Genomic DNA, 21,431 nt, shown 5'->3' with positions numbered 1-21,431 from the left:
TCACACGCCATACCCCGTAAAGATCCGGTCGCGGCTGCCCGTCCCATCCAGACTGAATCCATCCCCAGAAGCTATGCGACAAACTTGCGCCTTCTGGTTCATGTTCCCGCCGGTAATATTCTGTAACTCGTAAGAGTTTTCGATCTTGTTCACCAGCGCAGGCAAGTTGAATCCCGAGTCGAAGGACGTTATGAAGATGCGGAGGTTGGGGACGGTCGCGCTTATAAGCGAGAAAGCAATAGCAGCCTGCTCGGCGAGGATACTCTTCGTGATGGCGAACTGCGTATCGGTGGACTTGGCAGCGACGCCAAAGTAAAAGAGACATAGGGCAGATTGGGGAACAACGAGTATACGAAAGCTGAAGGCCAGGGACATCTTGAATTTCACGCCTTTAGCCATGTTGAGAGGTACCGTCGCCCACAGAGGCAGGAGACAGACCAGAACGTCGGTAATAATATCCGGGATTGTAATCCCTAGTAAGCGGTCGTACTATAAGGAGTTTTTTGTCAGATGTGCGACCGGATGTTTAAGCATCTGGAATACTCGCCATGCTAGGACATCGTTCTTGACGTTCGGGCCCTAGAATTGTGGCCACTCCACAATCTGCAGAGATAGCAATAACGGAGGCAACGCACCAAGCGGCGCTTACAATTATCATGATGATACATGCATGCCAGGTTGCGGACTTTCCAGTGCCAGGGCTCACTAAACGTAGCGTCAAAGCCAGACTCGAGCATTTGGAAAGACCCAAGATGACGAATCCTATAGCCTTTGCGGCAAAGAAGGCTTGACTGGCGGCCGCACTGTCTGCTGGGTCGGTGATGGTATTTGACTTTGCCAGCCCCGAAGAGAGGGCTAGAAAGACGAATATCGCCTGGACCAGGTGGAAAACTGTACCAGCGGCGATCAGGAGGTCATCCAATCCGTAAACCCGGAATTTAACCCAGCCCCTCAGCAAGCATGCCAACGTAGTGTATGTAACACCCAGGATGGTGACGATCCAGACGTAGCCGGCATGGTCGGTCTCTGTGACTGGAGAGAAGCGTGTTGAGCTGGTGATCTCGTCTCTTATGGCAGAAGCGCTCATAGTGTCGTTAACCTGGCCAGTTTTTTACACCTTTTTGGGAGATGAACGACCGGGTATCCGTTTAGATGTTTGTATGAGGTTGCGGTATGGGCCCGCTTTGATTGAAATGAAATTGAATGCTACGAAAACAATATGTTAAAGAAAACAATAAAGAGGCTTTAGAGCTAAATCGTCGAGTCGTTGCTGGTAGGGTGCTCCTAGTAAGTCCAGAAACAGCCGGTAGTGTTACCATTGAAGTATCAGCTAGATAGAAGAAGGCGGAGGATGTGCAGGTGAATCAATATATTATATATGAGACTGGAAATAGTTGCATAAGCGAGATTCTTAAGGTAGGGTGGCTTACAGGTCATACCATAAGAATCTCGGGAAGGGGCCATTTGAAACAAAGGATCACTCGGGACTTGGCAATCCGTGAAAGGGATACCCCAACCTGCACCTTTCCCCCATTACTTCCTTATTCAGTGATAAAATGGTTGCAATATCACTAAGTGTGGCATATAGAAACTCGTACGGCTCCCGCTTCATGCTTATACCATGATTCCCACTGTGCCGGGCTGCAGACCTCGCCGCGAGCGGAGAAGGTGGAATGGTGCGGGGAGTATTGCACTACAAATATGAGCTTTTCTAGGAATGACTTTCTCTTCCTTTCCCCCTCCCATTGGTCTTTATCTCTCGTTACAACACACCACGCCGCTTTTCTTCAGCAGTTTAAATCGCATTCCATACCGAAGGTATCTTGACCCGTCAAGATGGTGTTTAATGCTGTCGAAACCGATGTCGTTGACCTTCAGAAGGGCAATACGCAAGACCGTCACGACATGACACGCATGGGCAAGGCGCAAGAGTTAAAGGTAAGGCAGGAGAATGAAAAACTTGCCTCGACTTAATCAGGTATTGAAAACTGACACTATTTTTAACGTTCGAATTGGTAGAGAAACTTTCGGTTTTTGTCCATTTTTGGCTTCTCGATGATCCTCATGCAGTCGTGGGAAGCCGTGCTCAGTGTTGCTGTCATTGGCCTGACGAATGGCGGCACCGCTGGCTATATCTGGATGTATTTCGTCTGCTGGATCGGCTTCATGTTCGTCAACGCCTCCATGGCGGAGATGGCATCCATGGCGCCAACAACAGGTGGCCAGTACCACTGGGTATCCGAGTTCGCCCCGCGAAAGAACCAGAAGTTCCTGAGCTACATCATAGGCTGGATGTGCGTCCTGGCCTGGCAAACTATGTGCGCGTCAACTGCCTACATTGCTGGGATCCAGATTCAGGCCCTGCTCGTTCTTAACTACGAAAATTACGTCCCGCAAGTGTGGCACGGCACGATGCTGACGATCGCTGTGGCCGCCTTCTCTGTCTTCTTTAATATTTTCCTGGCGAGGAAGTTGCCTCTGGTAGAGGCCGGTCTTCTCTGCATCCACATCTTGGGTTTCTTCGGCATCATGGTCACGCTATGGGTGCTTGCACCAAGGACTCCAGCCGCTGAAGTATTCACTGTCTTCCATGATGGTGGTGACTGGGGCAGCATCGGGATCAGCGCCATTGTTGGTATTACTGCTGGTATCTTACCCCTCCTCGGGGCCGACGCCGCTGTACACATGTCGGAAGAGCTACGGGACGCATCTAGAGCGCTTCCTCATTCCATGGTCGCGACAACTCTCTTCAATGGCGCTTTTGGTATGCCCTTTGTTCCTATAACTTGTCTACTGAAACTAATCGGATGGTAGGATGGGTCATGTTGATCACCTTCTGCTCTACTCTGGGAAACCTGTCCGATGCGCTGGGCTCGCCGACGGGCGTACCTTTCATTGCCGTTTTCTACAACGCTACGCAGACGAAAAGCGGCGCTACGGCTATGAGTGTAGTCGTCGTTGTTATGACCGTTGCCGCCAACCTTACGACGGGCGCAACGGCGGCTCGACAGCTATGGGCTTTCGCTCGTGACAAGGGCATGCCATTCTCCAACTGGTTCTCATGTAAGTTGCGATACCAACCGACAATGTTATTAAGTTCCATAAAAAGCTGATGGTACCTCTTAGACGTTCATCTTGGCCTCAATCTCCCCGTTAACTCCATCATAACAACGTTGGTCGTAACCGTTCTATTGTCATCGATAGCTATCGGGTCCCCCGTTGCACTGAACTCGATCACGTCTCTCGGTACCAACGCTATTCTGTCCAGCTACATATGTAGCATCTCTTGCATCCTCTGGCGCCGGCTTGCCAACCAACCACTCCTTCCCAGCAAATTCGCCTTAGGTGGATGGGGTCTACCTATCAACATAATCTCCGTCATGTTTCTCGTCATGGCCTTTATCTTCACTTTCTTTCCACCGACACCCATCCCAGCACCGAATCTAATGAATTGGAATATTCTAATCTATGGCGTCTCGGTTATATGTTCACTATTGTACTATGCAATCTGGGCGAGGGGGCAATACGTCGGGCCTGTTGAGTACGTGCGAAGGCTCGACTGAAACTGTAAAGGTGGTGTGGCTCGATGTACATCTTACGCAATTTAAGTCATTTAGTCGAATTCGGGTCGAGGTATTAAACGTACGTTCTAACGAAGTTTCCAAGAGGGGAGGATCTTTGACATGACGGTTGTCATATTCCCGCGCAACTGTTCAACCTACACTCGGGGCACATGCCTTTAGACAGCTTACGGAATAGAGTCGTGTTTCCATGAATGCTCAGAACTGCATCAAGGGTTTACTTACCATAACCTGCATTTTACACATGCTCATCTATCCTAAGGTCTGATACAATTTGCCAACAGTGTTACTGACGGGAAGGTTCACTTGTAGAGGTACGACTTGCTTCGGAGAGGTTTGACTAGCTCGGGAAAACAGTTGGGAACCGACATCCAGCAGTAATAAGCCCGCATCCGCCCAAGTGCAAAGTATGGGAGCGGGACGTACTTGATACTCGTACAGTACTACTCCTGCGTCCACCAACATAGGGATTTGTTCCCAACCAATTTTGAGAGCAGAGATTACCCGGCATTGTATCTTCCGCAGTGCTTGCGGTATAACCATAGGTGACGTCGTCGGGTTGGAGTCGAATGTCCTGTGTAGCTCGAATAGGGGCTTGAGAGTGAACCATTCTCTAGCGCGCGGCTTTTGCCTTGCTTCTATTGCGGATCAATGTGGAGTTGGATCACGGCGATAGAAACAGCGCACGGGAGATAGTTGGATTTCCAGCTGCAACGCTCCTGGCGCCCATGGGGCGTAATTTCAGATGCCAGTTGGGTGAAGGTGGCCTCGCCTGTGTAGCTGCTGTTCTGACACTAGAACGCATGTTAGCGAGAATGATTTCTGGCCCAGCTTGTCTTCGGCGCGTCTTGACGAGGGTAAATTCTTGCGTGGTTCAAAGAGGCCGTGGAGTTGGCCCGCTAGTCGCGCTAGTGCGCCATTGCTACTCTTCCGACTCTGCACTCCAACAGTAGGGCCAACAGGTCTGCAGGCAACTAGGAACTCAAGACCGGAAACAGCGCGCGAGGATCTTCGAGCTCTCGACGGATGCGGCGATAGAGAATACGCTGCTGGATGATTCTTGCTCCATTCGGGATCGGCGCACTTCGAAAAGAGTACAACGAGAGACAACGGTCGTGCGGACCAGAATGGTAATTTGGCCTCCCAGTATCATTTCTGCATACTACTTGGTAGGAATTGGAGGGACTCCAGAGTGCCTCTCGTGAGCAGCAAGTGCGCCACGCCCAGTAATGGACACAACTATATCGGCGTCTGCTTAGGGTCCCCATTCGCTATAAGTTTGCTGGCTTTGCTCATTTGGACTGGCGGCGCCATCAGCAGCTCTCTATTCTGGGGTCTACATCTGCCCTACCGTAGCTTAACAACGTAGAGCTAGAGAGATAACTTTGAACCGACTATTAAGAAGCACTTCCTGATCAAGAGTCTAGATTCGCATGATGGGTAGGTACGAACCAGCAGTGCAGTGTTGAAGGTTTGGGGTACAATGAGCGCATGCTATTATTTTGGTATTTGCGGCCGTCGCTCCAACACAACGTCTGATCATCTTCTCGCTTGGAAATCTTGCCGTTCGTCTGCTGGCAGCCGTCCAATTGTCCCCCCTGGACCAGATTTGCGATCTAGGAAACAATCAGATGCATTTCGGCTACCTATCGCGAATGGGTCCGAACTAGTCCGAACAAGGAAGTCAAGAAGCAGTTAGGCAGCTTACTAGAACTAAAGACATACTAAGTACTAAGAGACACTTCCTAATCGAGAAATCGGTGGCTTCGCAGAATGATCAACTCGCAACTGGAGATTTGAGTACTGTACTGTACTGCCCTGTCGCTTCTGGACAACTGCGCCTCGAGATACGAAGCCTAGGATATCGGAGTAGCTTTCTGTAGCATCATCAGGAAACGAGGCAGCTGCCCTACCGAGGTCACTTCCACCCAACTCGAACTCATCATGCCATCAACGTTTCATCCGCAAGTAAGGAGCTTGCTGTATCCATCGTTGCGCGAGACGCTATTGTAGCTCAATGGATGATCAAGAGATATGCCCCAGAAGGCCAAGCAAGCTGCCAAAACCGCTTTGGAGAGCTAAAAGCATTTGCTTCTCCCTTCCCAAGCACCGACCATGTTGTGTTGTGGTGAAAATGGAGTATGAAGGTTACAGTACTTATGTACAGCAATTACATACTAGTCATCACCAAGCAAGACTTCTGTAGGGCTGCATATTTGGCGCTGATAGGTACCGCTACCGCTAAGCCCTGTAACTCTAGCTGATTTGGAGCCAACAGTGGGCCAGTGGATTACACCCTGGACAGAAGAGCAGTTCAGACAAAAAAGCTCCCAGAAGCACTTGGGCAGTTTACTAGACTCTACAAGGCCTCTTTTGCCATGGTCCTGAATCATCGCAACTCCTAGTCGCGACTCAGTCAGTTGCATGCCGGTCCTGAATTGGGTTGCTAATTGGAATGATTTCATTGAAAGACATCATCCTACCGTTTCAAGGCCTGTCCTAGGCGTGGTCTGCTTCCACCAAAGTCCACCTTGGACAACAAGCATGAAAAACGAGTATTACCTAATTCACTCAATTGCACACAGAGAAACAAGCCATCTTACGACGACTTTAACAATAACGAAGGAGTCGAGAAGAGGACTTCATTCGGTTAGATCGACAACAGAGTTCGTAACAATTGGACCGAACCCTCATATCATTAACACGTCATTCCCTAGGCCGGCCGCAGACGAGAGGTAGCAGGTCATGGCACCCAACGCTCCCACAGAGGCTCGGCATTTTGATGTTTCGGCAGCACGCGGTGCCACCGAAACAGTATGTATGCTTTCCGGGCATTGGGTTACTTCAAAGCTAACGGATATCCTGCCAGATTGGTCCAGACAATGGTCCTAGAGAAGAGCACGGTGATGTACCTGATTTAGGTCCACTCATTCCTCCCACCGGTTCAACCTCCGCGGCGCTGAGTCAGATCATGATGAAGATGAAAATGAAGGGTATACGCAGCATGTATCAAGTGTTGGGCTTTAGACACCGCTCAGTCTACTGGTCTCTAGGCAGGCAAGACCCCCGCGTTCCAGAACATGCTAGGCCAGACAGCAGCGAGTATGCAATAAGAAGGTCTCCGGGACTATTGGGCACCATAAACGGGACAGGTGTGATCCGCCGGAATGGCCCGCAGCCCATCCTTGGAGGGAACGGAGAGGATGTGGCAGGTCCGCGAGTCCGCGTGGCCAGATTTCAGTCGGAACACTCTGGGGTGAGCAGCTTCACCATAATCAGTGGCAGGCGTCGAACATACCGACCTGGTTCCAATGCTGGCCCGCCAGATGATCCTTTTCCATCGTAAGATATCTCGTCACGCTGCAATTGTAGATCTTAGGGTTACTTTGGTGCGTTTCACGTCAACCTGTGCTGATAGAAATCACAGGGCCTTTGGAGATATATTCAGACACGGATCGTCTGTTCCCCCAGTCCCCAACCTTCCAAACCCAGGCTTGGACGACCAAGAAGGACTCGGCGGCCCGGGGTTCCCGGGTGGTATTAGCAGTCCTGGCGATGTTGGAATGGATCTCCCTGCTATTCTACACCATCTGCTTTTGACAGTGCACAACCCGACTGCTGTCCATGGTGACGCAGTCCACTCCCTGGAGGCCTTGGATCGTATCATCACGAGTCTTATGGAGGCGGATCCCCAGTCGAACGCCGCGCCTCCTGCGTCCAACGAGACGATATCCAAGCTACCCAGGAAAAAGCTGGATGAGGAAATGCTAGGACGTGAAGTCAAAGGGAAGTGTACAGTCTGTATTGACGACGTAGGCCTGGGAGATGAAGTCGTCGTGTTACCGTGTAAGCACTGGTTCCATGATGGATGTGTTGGGTTGTGGCTCAAGGAGCACAATACCTGCCCGATTTGCAGAGCGTCGGTCGAGGGGGAACGGGCAGGCCAGTCTCAGGGGAACGAGGCAGCATCGGGTTTGGAGGTAGGGCTATCTCCGACGCCGCGTTCAAGTGCTGCGGGACGGCATAGGTCGAACCTGCGTCAAAGGCCGTGGGACCTGCTGGAGTCCCTAATCGACTCGGCTCGGGCTGCTGGGGGCGGTTCCGATGAACGAAGTGGTTCGCAATGGCATAACTCGATCTCTCCGTCTACGGATCCGCCTTTGCCGCAGCCCTCAAGAGTCAGAGGCCCTTCGCCTCCAAGTCTCCGCTCGACCTCCGGACCTGTCAGGGCTCCATTTGCCGACAGAGATGGCGGTGGTCCTCTGCACGGGCTCAGAGGTACGTTTGGTAGGAACAATCGTTCCTGATCCGACGTTACTTCTCGTATCCTTGCGGTGCCTGGAGTATCTTTGTCCGTCTTGTTTGCTTTTGCACATCCATGCTTGGTTGATATTGAGCGTATCACTAAGACTGTTGAAATCAAAGGTCACCTGAGTTAAAGGATAGGACCCTGCGTGATACTCAGATCACTCCAATTATAGATACAGAACATATCCTATCATTAATACACTGGAAACTTGCCGGTTATTCCATACTCCGCCTGCCATGTCGATGCATCTTAATCCTGGGCAATACCGGATACGAACCCGACATAAGGACAACATCTCGGCGGCGATCCTACCGATTGTTGTACGTCCTATCCTTGGCGTTCGCGAGCTACCTTCCTAAAACGCGGCGGCCGCTTTGGTGCTGACTCTGTGATGGAGCACAGTGCTCTCTTGGATAGCTAGCGGTGCTTGACACTGCGTTTTGTCTTTGCCCTAGTATCTACGAAGGTTCACTGAAGCAAACTCGGCCGAGGACTCACTTTGGGACGAACTACTCAACCCTTTCCAGCTTCCCCAAGTTCCAGAACCACCCAATACAGAATTGGAAACGAGTCTCGATGAAGTATTCACAGCCAGTGACGCACAGACCCTTGTCTCTACGAACGAAAATTTAACGACAGCTTTACCTGGCCCGTCAACACCAGACTCCCCTTCTTCCAGTGGGTTGGGAAAGTCGACAGGCTCATCGCGTCTGGTTCAAGAGGAGAATTATGTTACAGCCACCCAGAGGTCACCTGCCGCAGCGACACCCCCAACTTCACCAACAAACTATGCCAACCACTGGGTAAACAGTGCCACGCCACGGGATACCGACGAAGAAAGGCATCTCAACCCTCTAGCGGAGATGGCGAGAGCTCCTTTCCCGAAGAGGAAAGCAACATCGTCGTACTCAGAAGAACCGCCCAAACGAGCGAAGCAACGCACACAGAAACGCACAGCTACGAGCGGATTACATCTTCGTCTTGAACAAGTCACTGTCCATGCCGAAGGCGGCGTGAGGCATCTGAAGTGGGACCGGCGTCGCGGTGTATGGATCGACAGGTCAAAGGCTTTCAAACGGAAGGGCAAAACCCTTCAGCGCTCCCACTCCGACAACCATTCTCGAACCTCAGGGCAAGCACGATGTCTGGCGCCGAAGTCCTCTTCTGCACGTTCATTCGAGCGATTTAACACAGCCTGATTGACCATGATAATATGAACTTATAATTACGTTTTTGATAGCCGAAACTAACAGTGATCCGAGTAGAAGAGGCAACGTTCGGTAAGATCAGTATTTGTGTACAAAATGGATGGAGTTACCGCCATTGACCGACTAGACCCTTAGACAGAAGCTTGTCCCCAAAAACTTCTGTTGATTTAGTCATTGGGTACATATATTTGCCAAGTTGACTCAATCTCTTCCGCTACTTCACGTAGATCTCTCTGCCAATGCGCCGGCGTTCTATAGCCTCGTCGACTCTCTTCGCTATGGATTACGCAGCGCTGCTCGGCTGTCGGGTGGAGAACGTCGGGGGATGCATATGTCATGCGGCGATGCGTGAAGGGCGGTCGAAGCAATGTCTATCACGCTGGTCTCGTGGGTCTGGTAGCTCGTTGGCCGTAACGAGCCCTGCGTCGGCATGCTCGGGATTCGTTGGTTATTCGGAACAGTCAAATGGTCCGCTTCGCTGCAGGAAATCGGCGAGTCAGGACTTTAGACCTGGGAGCCTTGTAATTCTTGAAACATTCCTTAGACTGCCTGTGATGGGGCATATTGAGTTCTATGATGGGGATTGCCACCGCGAGGACGTATCTTGTCTAGAGTACTGATGTACCAACAAATATAGTCGATACGCGGGATACAAAATACAAAACAAAAAGTGAGCTATGGAAAGGAAACCCAAGATAAGAAGAAGCGCCGATATCCTTATAGTTGGACAAGGACCACCCTTGCCCGTCAAAATCATCGTACCCGCATACTCGTATCGGTTCCATGACACATCCCAGTTGTGATTCAGCCCGTGAACCATCTCATTGTTGTAGCATCTCACGCAAGCCCTCTTTGGTATTCTTCATACAGTTCCTCATTTTCTTCGCGACTGGTCGGGAACTCGATATCCCAATACTTGCTCATCTTTTCCTTGAACTCATTCAGAGACTTCTCCAACTCCCTGTTCTTTTCCTTGAGTCTGTTGTTCGTGTCACACATCTTGTCTGCTCGCTCCTGTACTTCGGCCGTTGTGGAAGTTATTGACTGTAAACGGTACCAAAGGTTGCTGGTAGACTGTCTTCCGTATAGAATTAGCGCCCCAAGATCGTATATGAGGCGATCGGTATCGTCTTTGGTCATCTTTTTCGTGTCCTCTGCAACTCCCCGGACTCCTCTCTCGACGGTCGCCATTGCTTCAGGGTCTGCGCGCCGTGCGCCTCTGTTCTTCCCCCGTTGCGACTGAGCCTTCACCGTGGGTCCGGCTTCGTTGACTTGCGTAATCAGTTCCCTTAGCTCGAACACCTGGATCTCGTCGAACTTCACAAACTCGCGTAAGATATCGTAGCCACCTTCAGGCATCTTGCCTTGTAGGAGCTCATTCTTGATCATCACTTGGCCCTGCAACATCTTCACCTGTTCTTTGTCAAAATCTCCCTTCTCGTATGTATTCATCAGGTCGGCATCACGCTTCTTCAACAACCCTTTGGTCTCCTTGAGATCGGTTTGGATTTTGATGCGTAGATTGCGAGCCTTCTGGGCCTCCTTGTCGAATCGGTCGCGTTGGTTCTGCACAGCTTGGAGTACTTGGGCAGCTTTGATGTGGAACCTCTCTAACTCTTGGCTCACACGTTCATGCTCCTCTTCATGGAACTTGAGATTCTTCAGGGCCACAGCCAATTGGGCCTGCGTAAAGCGTAGTTCTTCAGCCAAACCATCGGCTCTCTGCGTAGCGGACGCGACTTTCTCATTGCGAGCTTGAGCGTTTATACGCGCCTTTTTGCGGGCAGCATCCGCGGCGGCGAGTTGATGTTGGAGCGTAGCCTGGATTTCATTGTAACGCTTTTCGAATTCTTTCGTGGTATTCTCAGATTGTTCGATGCTGGCAGCGTAGACAGCTTCAATTTTGTCGAAAAGAGCAACCACGTCCGAGTCGGAGCCAGCGCCGGGATTGGTTTCCTGTTCGGCCAGGTTCGGCAGCGAGTTGCTACGGTGCATACTCATAGTTTATGGTGACGGAGCTCAAGTGATAATGAAAACGGGAATTTAAAAAAGGTCACCCATAACTTGACCACCTGGTATAGACTGTGGCTTTGTGCAGAATATAATCTCTCTACTTTTCTCTATCGGATAGATCGCATCCGATACGCCCTTTATATGCCCCCGTCAGACCAATGTCAGTGACACTGTGGTTGCCTTGATTACCCCCTACATGGTTGGCTCGTGTAGCATGACGTGTCATGAAGCCTGGCCTTCTCACTTGACCAGCAACAAATTGAGATCTGCATGTTCCCTAACCTAATGGAGAAGAGTCTTGTTAACGATCGCCGAGTTGACTTCCTGCCCCATTGCCCGCCCTGTTGAAATAACTTGTCACGGAAAGCGTCGAAGCAATTCTGAGCATTAACTGACTGGTGAGTCATGGCGGAGCGTTGAGGCTACTGCTTCCTAAATATCCGGCTGGCCAGCCGCCTTTGCGCGAATAAATACCAGAACATGGCCTACGGTACATTCAATTGAGTGGAACTAACCAGGGAGGGCTGAGTGAGGAATAGGGACGATGGATGTGCCAAAACCCCTTCACAAGCTTAGAAGATCGTGCATTTGATCATCTAGATGTATTAGGCGTCCTGCAGTGCTTCCGCTCTGAGTACTCCATCCCCCTGTCCCAGACCCAAAACCGCTCAATCGACCAAGTTTCGATGCTGTACAGTAGCCCAGTATTGGTCCAGAAAAGTAGCATACACGTCTAGATCCTGCTCCGACTCCCAGGTTGGGCATTCGTACCCAATCCACTTTACAGAGTAGTATAGGAATCCACTTCTGGTGTCGTAGTGCCCTATCACCGCATCCATATTATGATCTCATTTTCCCTCCCTGATTGCGGGCCGCTGCTGGCTCTCCAGTCATACGGCCACAGAACCATCTCGTTCGCATACCCAGAGCAAGTCCACGTTCGGCCCGTCTTCCACCAAACGCTCCTTGTTCTCGGCTAACACGCCATGGAATACAGCATTAGGCGTTTGTAGAGTGTAGAGAACCTGCACTACGACTAGATTCAATGACCAATGTGTTCGGATCCCCAAGCCTTTCAAAGCTGATGTATGATCTTGCATTGCCATATTTTATGTTTCCTTTCCTCATATATAATCTATCCCGACGAAAAGCTACGATGTGCGACCATAGTTCAGTACGGTATGTACTAGTGCAAAGTTTGTGTAGAACCGTGTCTGGAAGGCGCTTTTATATGGGTTCCGCTCCCCTGGTCCGGTTATGGCGTAACAGCACCGGCTGGGTAGCGGCATTATTGACGACGCAGCCCTGAATAGGCTTTTGCCGTTTACACTATATCCGATTCGGGTCACAATAGGCACAACTAGCACTAAAAGTCGATCTAGGTAAAAGTTGGCTCCTGTCTCAAAATTGCCAAAAAGCGCCATAGTATAGTTGCAGTTTTCCAACTCATATAGATGGGCATCTCGTCATAACTGCGTCCTTAGGGCTTAGGTGAGTGAGGAAAGTCGCAGTGTAAGAAGCATGGCAACTGGGTTGGATCCCTCATGTGAGTCAGGTACCAAACGAGCCATGGATACGACCGCGCTTGCACGACGAAGCCTAGACAGCGAAGCCATGACGTCCCTTTTAGCACGTACTACCCATGATCTCCTCTCCCACATAACATCATTGGATGCAGTTGGGATTCACCAAGCCTCCAGGTGTTGCCGAGGATGGGCTGGAGGCGCCTCCGATAGTTCCGTGGACAGCGAGGCATTATTGCTTCAACGTTTCATTTCCCATCTGGTGAAGGCCTCCAACACCAGTTCGCTTACATTGCTGGCTACCTTGGTGTACTTACACCGCTTGAAAGGGAAGCTCGCGTTGGCGACACGCAAATACAAATGTACAATGTACCGTATCTTCCTAGCTGCGCTTATAGTAGCGACGAAGTATCTACATGACTGGTCGCCGAGGAACAAGAAGTGGGCCAAATACAGTCGTTGGTCTTGTGGGCCCGGCAGTTTCCGGTTCACTCTACCGGATGTCAACCTGATGGAGGTCGAGATGTTGTCCTTGCTCGAATGGCGGCTAGGCGTCACTGAAGATGATTTCTTCCACGTTCAGATGCAATCCGTGAGCCCCATGGGACAGCTGAGAAAACATCACCAGGTTCGGCACACCGGCGTCCGCATCTGGGATGATATTCGAAGGCAGTGACGTAGCTGGAAAACAGTACACCGATACTCAGCTTGGGAACCTGCCTGGTGGCCTTTTGGGACTTTTCTTTTTCTCTCTTCCCTATGTGGTTTGGCAACACGTACTTGTCAAGTCATGATGCGGTGGATAATACAGTGTAGCTCATAGTTTAAATGCTAATTCTGATCCCGCAAACGCTTGTCAACCACTTATGTTGCAGGCAAGTGAATCAGGGGCCTGTGATCCCACACTAAGGCGGAATCGTCTTGAAGAACGATAGTTCTTGTCTTACAGAAGTTATGTCGACCAGTCAGGGCATGGAACTTCCAGACATGAATTCGGGGTTCTTGGTCTCTCCTTTAGCTTCAGTCAGTGGAAGTTGGAAGGAGTCTTCTTTTTGCGGGATATCAGAAGTGCAAGAGGCCGAGACTTGGAGCTTCCGATGGTTCTGAGTGTCGCCGTAAAAGCCACACGCAAATTTCTTTACCACTTTAGAGGAGTCCACCTGCCGCATGTATGGATACAGTGAGTGATAGAAGAAGAAAACGGACTCCAATTTCATCGCGTGGGCTAGCTCCGACCCTATTATCCTCTGTCGCCAACGGTTACTATTTGGATGCCAAGTATGTATTGAAGGATGGGGACGTACCAGGTTGTGTGTGTCAGGCCCAAAGTCGACCCTACGTAGCTCTGGCAGCCCATTGACGATAGCACGAACTGTTGAGTCTGATAGAGGTACGCCCTTTTCCGTCCAGTGATCGACCGCAGAATACATGCTAGCTTTCTTCAAGAGGACCTTAGCTGCAAAAGGGATCCTCAGAGTCTCGAGCTTTTTATGTTCGAGAATCGCTGGTAGGAAAGGGCTTCCCTGTTCTGTTTCAAGAACGAATGGTCGTTTATCTCGTATGGTTAAGCTCGTTAACGTGTTAATCTTGGCGATGAATTGAAGCACCGTGTCGGTCTCTTGTGCTACTTCGACCTCGAGAGTATGGAGGGCTGGGAATATCCCTGCGTTGCACGCATCCGCATCAAGGATGCGTTTGAAAAGAAGGTTGGCATAAGGAGCTGCAATAGCAAGCTGACGCAGTGTTTGGAAATCGATGCAATCCTGTATTTGCTGCACTGCCTCTTCTGGCGCACTGAAATTGCCATGAATATCATGAAGGATGGTGAGAGCTTGGAGGCTTTTCGAGGAGGAAAGCCAGCTTGCAATGGGCCTACGAAGGACGTAAGCTACGCACGAAGCGCATGAGTTATTTGGCGTAACACTCACTTTGTTATGATGTTTAGTTCAACTGCCCTGACGTTCGATAGGTTTGGGAGTGTTGCTTCTATGTATCGACAAAGGTCCAGCCACCCAAATTTGCCATACTGTATGCAGTCGCAAGGCGTGACGTCCAAGCTCAAATGTTGCACGCATTCAGCCTTTGCGGGTATCTGTTTGTCTTTGTTAGAGCAGCTGTAGGAGGAGCGCGTGAGCCTGCCTGGCTTCAAGCTATATCCATTTTTGAGTCGCTCCTTCGCATAGGAACTGAGGAAGGACTTGAAGGTGTCAAAGAACCTGGGCAGATCGACTTTAGATTTAACGTTGACTGTGAGGTACCGATGTAGTTTAGGCAACATGCGAGCATGGAGAGCGCGGCAGACTAAAGATACATTAATTTGCGTCTCTTCATCGTCGATATACTCGAGGATCATGTCGAGGACTTCAACTGTTAGGCTCAAAAGCTCAGTGGCGCCCATCTCCGTTTGGCAAGTGAGTAAGACTGTGATGTTCTGAGAAAGGGCGAAGTCTATCGTGAACCAAGTGAAAGAGTGTGCAGCTGTGCTGAACCAGTCCAAATTTAAAAGAAGCATTGATTCTTGGAAATATAAACAACGAGGCTGGAAGATAATGCGAGAGGCGCAGCACGTGACCCCAACCAGAGGTTGACGTTGTTTTTGCGACGAGGAAAAGCCAGAGGGGGCTGGGGCTGGCCATGCTCTTTCTGGTATGGCCGATGCTGTGAGTGAACGATAGGCGCAACCATGTTCGCTATCCAGTCAATTAATATGACATCGAACGACAAAAGAAACTCGGTTCGTGGAACCGGGTCAAACATCTCGGCTGCGTAGATGAGGACAGCTAGCTGGCCGGCAGGCCCAACTGGCGCATTCCTGATGACTTGCCACGCGAAGTGAATGAACAATAGCGCGAAGCACTTGACGCGATCGAAATAACGTTGCATTGATGCAAGGACTCACTAGCGCTGATGCTTTGCCTCCTTTCCATAGCTGACCCATTCATTCTTTGCAACTAGTCGGAAGTTCCGTAGGCAAAATTTCGCAACCAACACCAGCAGGTAAATTGGGTTGCGTTCCATGCATGAAACTACCCTGAGCAGACCGTAGCCGAGGAACGCTTTTTAGTATCCGTATGTGCTAATCTGTACGCCGAGATATATGAGGCATTCACGACTCTATCGTAGAATCTACATTCAGGGGTAGGCGTACCATCTATGACTGATATCTGTCCCTTATATTACAATGTATTGGTTCTGTCTGATTACTCCTGGAACAATGTGTTTGTCCGTCTCGTCGAGGTCGTCTTCAAGATTACACCGGACCGCCAACGCTTGTGTTGGAATCGACGGGGTAAATCCTGGTATGATGGCCTTGGGCAAGAATCATGGACTAGTGAGGACCTTTCGCCCCCTGCGCTAGGCCTACTCTCGATAGCACCATAGCGGGTATGACAAAAGACGGCGACATGGCCGCACATACCAGGACGCCTGAGCAGCCTATTTACCCCTTTATTGGACCACATTGACTGTAGATTTGGGATAAACAAGCGAAAGAAGGGCGGGGCATCTTCGAACACGAATACTTACGGATTCGGCCAATTCCCCGACTACTTACGAGGAATGTAATATGTGTAGTATTGGCGGCATAGAATCAAGACAAGGATGTCAGTTGTGAGAATCGGTACGTCGCCACTGAATCGAAGTGATGCGCAGCCTTTCAATATAGTTGAAACCCTGCCGCCTGCACAACCATATGCAATGCAGGTCCGAGCGAAGAACAGAGAGTGTAGCAGTACAATGCTTACTCCTCAATACAGAGGAGAGAGACCCTTCCGCCCAATTACCAAATGATCTAGCGAGGCGAATCTCCTCCTTGCCCGAATGGTAGGCTGCAGGCTTTCTTACATCTCTTTCCATGGTTGTAGACACGCCTAGGGGCCCTATGTATTGGCTTAAGGCTGATATGAGTCGCTGGGCGCATCAAACCGACCCTCCACTACATTTCAATGTCTATTGGCGGGCATTGTGAGCGTCACGGCATACAAAGCTGGCGTGAAAGAGAATTCCGTCAATGATAAGCGGCAAGAAACCAAACCACCCCTGGGATCTGAGGTGGTCTCGGTGACAAGTCATAGATTTCAGGAGCCACGTCAATACTACCCTGTCTGGGATACGAATACTTCAAGGTCTATACATGGTCTAGATTCATGCCTACTTGATGATATCTCGAGCCATGTTTCTAGCCAATCCGAAATTAATGGATCAATACTTGGCTTCACCGGTCCAGCCGCTGTACGCCAGAATATTGGCGTACAGCCATTGCAGGGTAAAGCCACGCCGATCTTTCTCGGGGCAATCGACCTACGTACAATATCACGCACTTACTACTACGACTTCCGCGTCCGAGTTCAATACATGATGTTTCTATCTTGGGGTGGTGCTAGCTTGGACTCGGTGCGCACTGCAGGCGACGATGGCGATCTAAGCCGTCAATTAATCCACGCAATCCGTGCCCTGCACACTTGTGGGGTTGCACACAAGGATCTCCGGTCGCCTAATGTGCTGATCAATCAAGAGACTAGACAAATTAGGATATGCGATTTCGAGAGGGCTGTTTTGATGGAGCGTCCTCGGCCCCCTCTTGGGTCGGTGGTGCCAAATAAGAGAAGGCTCCCGACGAGAAACAGCGGGGTTGGAAAGATGGGCCGTGAGTTGCCTTATAAACGGCAGATGCACGAGGATTTGAACGCAGTCAACATGATATGCTTGCGACAGATATAAGAACGAAGATATCACAAGCGACAGCTCTGTCTATGCTCGTCTTGAAGCATGTATCTAGGTTTAATATATTAGCAAACGTTCTACACGTTACTGCCATCCCTTCTGCTCCCGTGACTCCCTGGCCAGCGTAGCTGTGCCTCCTTGTAGATGGTTCATCAACATAGTCCAGACTGTGACAGAGGGCCTAAGTCTCGGCGCCAGTGAGGGAATCTCAATCAATACCGAGATATTAACGATGAGAATATCTTCACCATCAATCGCCTTTGGGACAACTATGTTGATGCAGCCTACAATGCCAACTGTTTGGCAAGAGTGATGGCCTTATGTTGGTTATGCCATACAATACTTCACGCGTGACTATGTCCTCACCAGTCTGACAGCCTGACCCCTCATTACCCTCGGCCCGCCTCCATCTGGTGGATGGACGATCGGGGGTCCACAGCCGACAGAGGAGCCAGGGACTACGGGTGGTAGTGGCAGCAGCGGCGGCGGTTGTAGTCGTTAAGCACTGGGGTCGGAGGGGTGATACAGCCGATGCGGTGTATTCGAGGGTGATGATTATGTATATGTACGCCAGAAGGCGCCGTCAATGACCATCCCGCATGAATAAGACTTCTTTCGCCCACCTTTTGGCGGTAGTTACTCCACATCGTCGATTCTGTGTCTGAAATACTTATGCCACCGGTTGCCTGCCAAGAGGTTCAAAGAGTTTGATCATGGCCTCTTTGTCAGTCATAGGCATGGACTGATCTGCATTATTGCCTTTTGTACACCCGCGTTGTCGAATTTTCGGCGTCGCGGCTTGTAACGCAGCAAATTATCGTCGGCTCACGAGAATGGACAGGGTCGAGACACGTCCGCAGCCATCACGACGGCATCAATATTCCCGCCAGCGCAAAACATGGTGATCGAGGTTGCCTCAGAGGCTTGGGCGTTGCCGGAAGAGTTGCCGTCAAACGGAAAGTGGGCTCGTCAAATCGCCAGAATTGCATGCACATGGACGACAGAAAAGGGCGGACGTAGGTTAGTGCGCCTAAGCATGGCGCGATTGAGGCCCGTTTCTAGCTTAAATCAAAGCTTTTCCATTCTGTTATGCGGCGACGCTTATCACTAGAGACTGCGTCCTAGCGCATTCGAACAAAAACCTGAATGGGCCATGGTAACTACCGCTAACAAATCTGACATAAGTAATGCGGAAGGGGAAAAAAACGTGCGGCATGACCGTATTGGCGCGAGGAATTGCGGTTCCCCGCGCGGACTTCCCCGTGTCGGTTAGAAAGAGAAACCATAAATAGCCCAGATTGACCAGGCCCTCGTACGTGCTCTTCTTACAACCACCTCCCTACGCAAGTTCGCCATACTATGGAGTCGCATTCGAGTGAGAAAGATGCAAATGTGAGCTGAGTTATTCTTGAGGCCTAATTCGACTAACATGTACCTTCCGATTTCAAGTCCCTCACTGAGAGGAGCGATCGCCTCCGGCGCATGTACGGGCATGTGCCCGCTAGAGATGAATTGCTCCACCGCCAACTCGAGGTATCGTGCATTCTTCGAAGCTCGTGCAAGTAGGCCCTACTAATCAGTTTTCTAGAGGAAGTACTTCGACTCTGGTGACCTCGCGCTTACTGAGGCACATAAGTCATCCAATATCGGGGCTATTCAGACTGGGATAGAACACCCTCTGCGCAAGAATATATCTCATCCTTCAGCGCCCGTACCAATTGACAGCAACGTTGGAAATGACGCCAATGAAGAACATATTGCAGACGAAAGGGCAAGGGAAAGCCCATTGGGCCATCTACCCTTGAAAACGGAAAGAACTATCACCGAGAAAAAGGGTTAAAGGTGAGAGCGCCACCCAGAGCGTGGAGCCTCGGGGATTGGGGACGCAAAGAGATGGCACTTTATCTGGAAGCATCGAAGGGGACCCTTATTGGATTCCCCACGCTCGTTTTCGTGTCCGAATGGGTGTTCGTAGCAAGTCAGATGACTTTTCGGTGCTGGTTAGTCAGTTACCACAAACTCAGATTTCACATGCCCACTGGCATTGTTCGATCCAGCATGTTCTAGGGTTGATTAAATTGTTGGAGGATAAAATAGGCTTATTTAGTTTACTCCTACTCACTACTCCCTGAGCATGTCATCAGTCATCGGTGCTGTATCAATAAAGGCCGATTATTGCTTTCATATGCGAGCGACTGCTCCAAGGGCGCTACTCCCGACCCTTGCTGCAGTCACCTACCATAAGTTTGTTTATGACAACGTCTACTTACAAGCCCAGCGCGGTCTCCACCAAACCACTTGGAAATGCACTGGATCGCCGCCTGCCTCTCCATTAGTGTGCCCCGGCAGTCTGGGTCGCTAGAAGCATGGTAGCAAGGTGATCTTCATAAAAGCTCAACAAAATGGGGTTCCGCTAGGCTTGGTCTCTCGACGCCAATCCCGAGCGGCGATAAACTATCTAAATACCTCTTGCGATACGCCGCAACTATATCCACCGTAGCTCAGCCTCTATCATTATTCCCCGCTACCAGGCCTGGTACTGCGACGAGGATGGCTTGTTGGAACGAGTGCTGGAGGAGCCAGCGACCCAATCGATACAGTCTGGATCGCTAACTCACCACAATTCAGGCTCAGAACTCGCGGCATTTGAAGGCTAGAGTTTAGTGGATGCTTCATGCTAGACTCCGCATTTTTTAAGCTACCTCGTACTGGGCGCCCGCATTGAAATTTACAACCCGACTAAATAAAGCCTTTCTTTTCCAGTACCCTACATTCATTTACGCGAGTGAACAGTTTGCCCCATCAACCACGTAAATTTGACAGAAGATGCGCGACCGCGAAAATTCGCCTGAGACCGCAGCCCTGTTGGAAAACTACAAACGAAGGCGTGCTCTCAAGTCGACATACGAAGACAAGAAGGATGACCTCGCGAAAGAAGTGGAGGCGCATAAGGAAGGATAGGATTGCCCAAGAGCTGCCATGATCGACACCAAGTAAAAGGCTCTGCACGCGAAACTCGTGCACCTCTGTGACATATGGTAGGTGATTCAAGCAACCACATTGGAAACCCTTTTTTCCCCTTCGTTCTTCCCATGACCTCCAGTTTAGTAAACAAATCGACCTAACAAACCCAAGCTTGGTAATAACGTCAACCTTTAGCAACATCGAAGGAAGCGTCAATTGGAAACGTGCAGAGCGACTCATGTCACCGCAAGCCGTCGCAGTACAGTATGTTGCGGGAGAGCGCACCGATACCTACGAACAATCAACCTAGTGTAACACGTCCCGGTCGCATAAGTAAACGCCCGCGTCGTCACTCTCCCACTCGACCCGCCCTTCGCCCGATTCCTCTACGAATCATACAAGCGCGACTGCGAAAGGATTATCATCCAAGCCTGGCCACTGGACCGTTACAGACGATGCCCCCGACAATCACCGGAAACGGGATCAACAACGTCGTGGGGATGATCTTGAGCGGATTTCCGGACATGTACAGAAGACAAAGATGGCCGCCGCGATTCAAGAATGTCACAATATGGCTGATATGGACCATGAATAGAATAAACCACCGGAGACCTTCGACGTGCAGCAGGCCAGGACGGCAAGTCTTGCAGGTGGCGCAGGCCAACGTTGGCAAGGCGCCGCCAGCACACACGACCTTACTACAGCAATGCAGGGAGGACCACATAGACGTGATCCTCGTACAGGAACCATCCGTCACGTACGACGGTCGGAACAGATCTAACTCTCACCCGGGCTACAATGCTTACGTCCCGGTGGACAATTGGGACGACATCACCTCCCAACCCCGAGTGATGACCTATGCCAGGAGAGACAGTAGACTGAAAACGAGAAAAAAGCGACCATGAAAGACCAGAGACCTCCTATGGCTCGAAATCGACCACTGGACCTTCATCAACGTATACAAACCCCCACATGAACCACTAAGCCGGGCGACACGACTCCTTTTAGACCTACGACCACCGCTCCACTGCATAGTCGCAGAGGACTTCAACGCATGGTGCAGCGCCTGGGACCCAGATGTGCCCCAACCCGAAACGGGGGAATCGAGATC

General features: G+C 50.6%; 5 protein-coding genes across 5 annotated transcripts; 2 read left to right on the top strand and 3 right to left on the bottom strand.

Annotated features, from left to right (window-relative positions):
• Positions 1-1,087, bottom strand: PG985_005681 (uncharacterized protein; the record flags this gene model as incomplete). The annotated part of the gene is made up of 3 exons (XM_066825450.1): positions 1-489; positions 544-579; positions 650-1,087. 3 exons carry the CDS (start codon positions 1,085-1,087, stop codon positions 1-3), a joined length of 963 nt encoding a protein of 320 aa, XP_066688610.1.
• A 749-nt stretch (positions 1,088-1,836) lies between these two features.
• Positions 1,837-3,563, top strand: PG985_005680 (uncharacterized protein; the record flags this gene model as incomplete). The annotated part of the gene is made up of 4 exons (XM_066825449.1): positions 1,837-1,938; positions 2,071-2,764; positions 2,815-3,063; positions 3,127-3,563. 4 exons carry the CDS (start codon positions 1,837-1,839, stop codon positions 3,561-3,563), a joined length of 1,482 nt encoding a protein of 493 aa, XP_066688609.1.
• Positions 3,564-6,555: 2,992 nt separating this feature from the next.
• On the top strand, positions 6,556-7,888 carry PG985_005679 (uncharacterized protein; the record flags this gene model as incomplete). The annotated part of the gene is made up of 2 exons (XM_066825448.1): positions 6,556-6,923; positions 6,961-7,888. 2 exons carry the CDS (start codon positions 6,556-6,558, stop codon positions 7,886-7,888), a joined length of 1,296 nt encoding a protein of 431 aa, XP_066688608.1.
• A 2,047-nt stretch (positions 7,889-9,935) lies between these two features.
• PG985_005678 (uncharacterized protein) lies at positions 9,936-11,099 on the bottom strand (the record flags this gene model as incomplete). Its single annotated transcript, XM_066825447.1, has 1 exon — positions 9,936-11,099. The coding sequence occupies one exon, from the start codon at positions 11,097-11,099 to the stop codon at positions 9,936-9,938; it is 1,164 nt and encodes a 387-aa protein (XP_066688607.1).
• Positions 11,100-13,599: 2,500 nt separating this feature from the next.
• Positions 13,600-15,517, bottom strand: PG985_005677 (uncharacterized protein; the record flags this gene model as incomplete). Its single annotated transcript, XM_066825446.1, has 4 exons — positions 13,600-13,794; positions 13,939-14,506; positions 14,563-15,117; positions 15,213-15,517. 4 exons carry the CDS (start codon positions 15,515-15,517, stop codon positions 13,600-13,602), a joined length of 1,623 nt encoding a protein of 540 aa, XP_066688606.1.
• Positions 15,518-21,431: the final 5,914 nt, after the last annotated feature.

Source organism: Apiospora marii, assembly GCF_038362585.1.
Source record: "Apiospora marii strain CBS 49790 chromosome Unknown utg000003l_segment0_segment0, whole genome shotgun sequence".
NCBI lineage: Eukaryota > Fungi > Ascomycota > Sordariomycetes > Amphisphaeriales > Apiosporaceae > Apiospora > Apiospora marii.
Note: the sequence above shows the minus strand (reverse complement) of the source record. Positions and strands in the feature narration are given on the sequence as shown.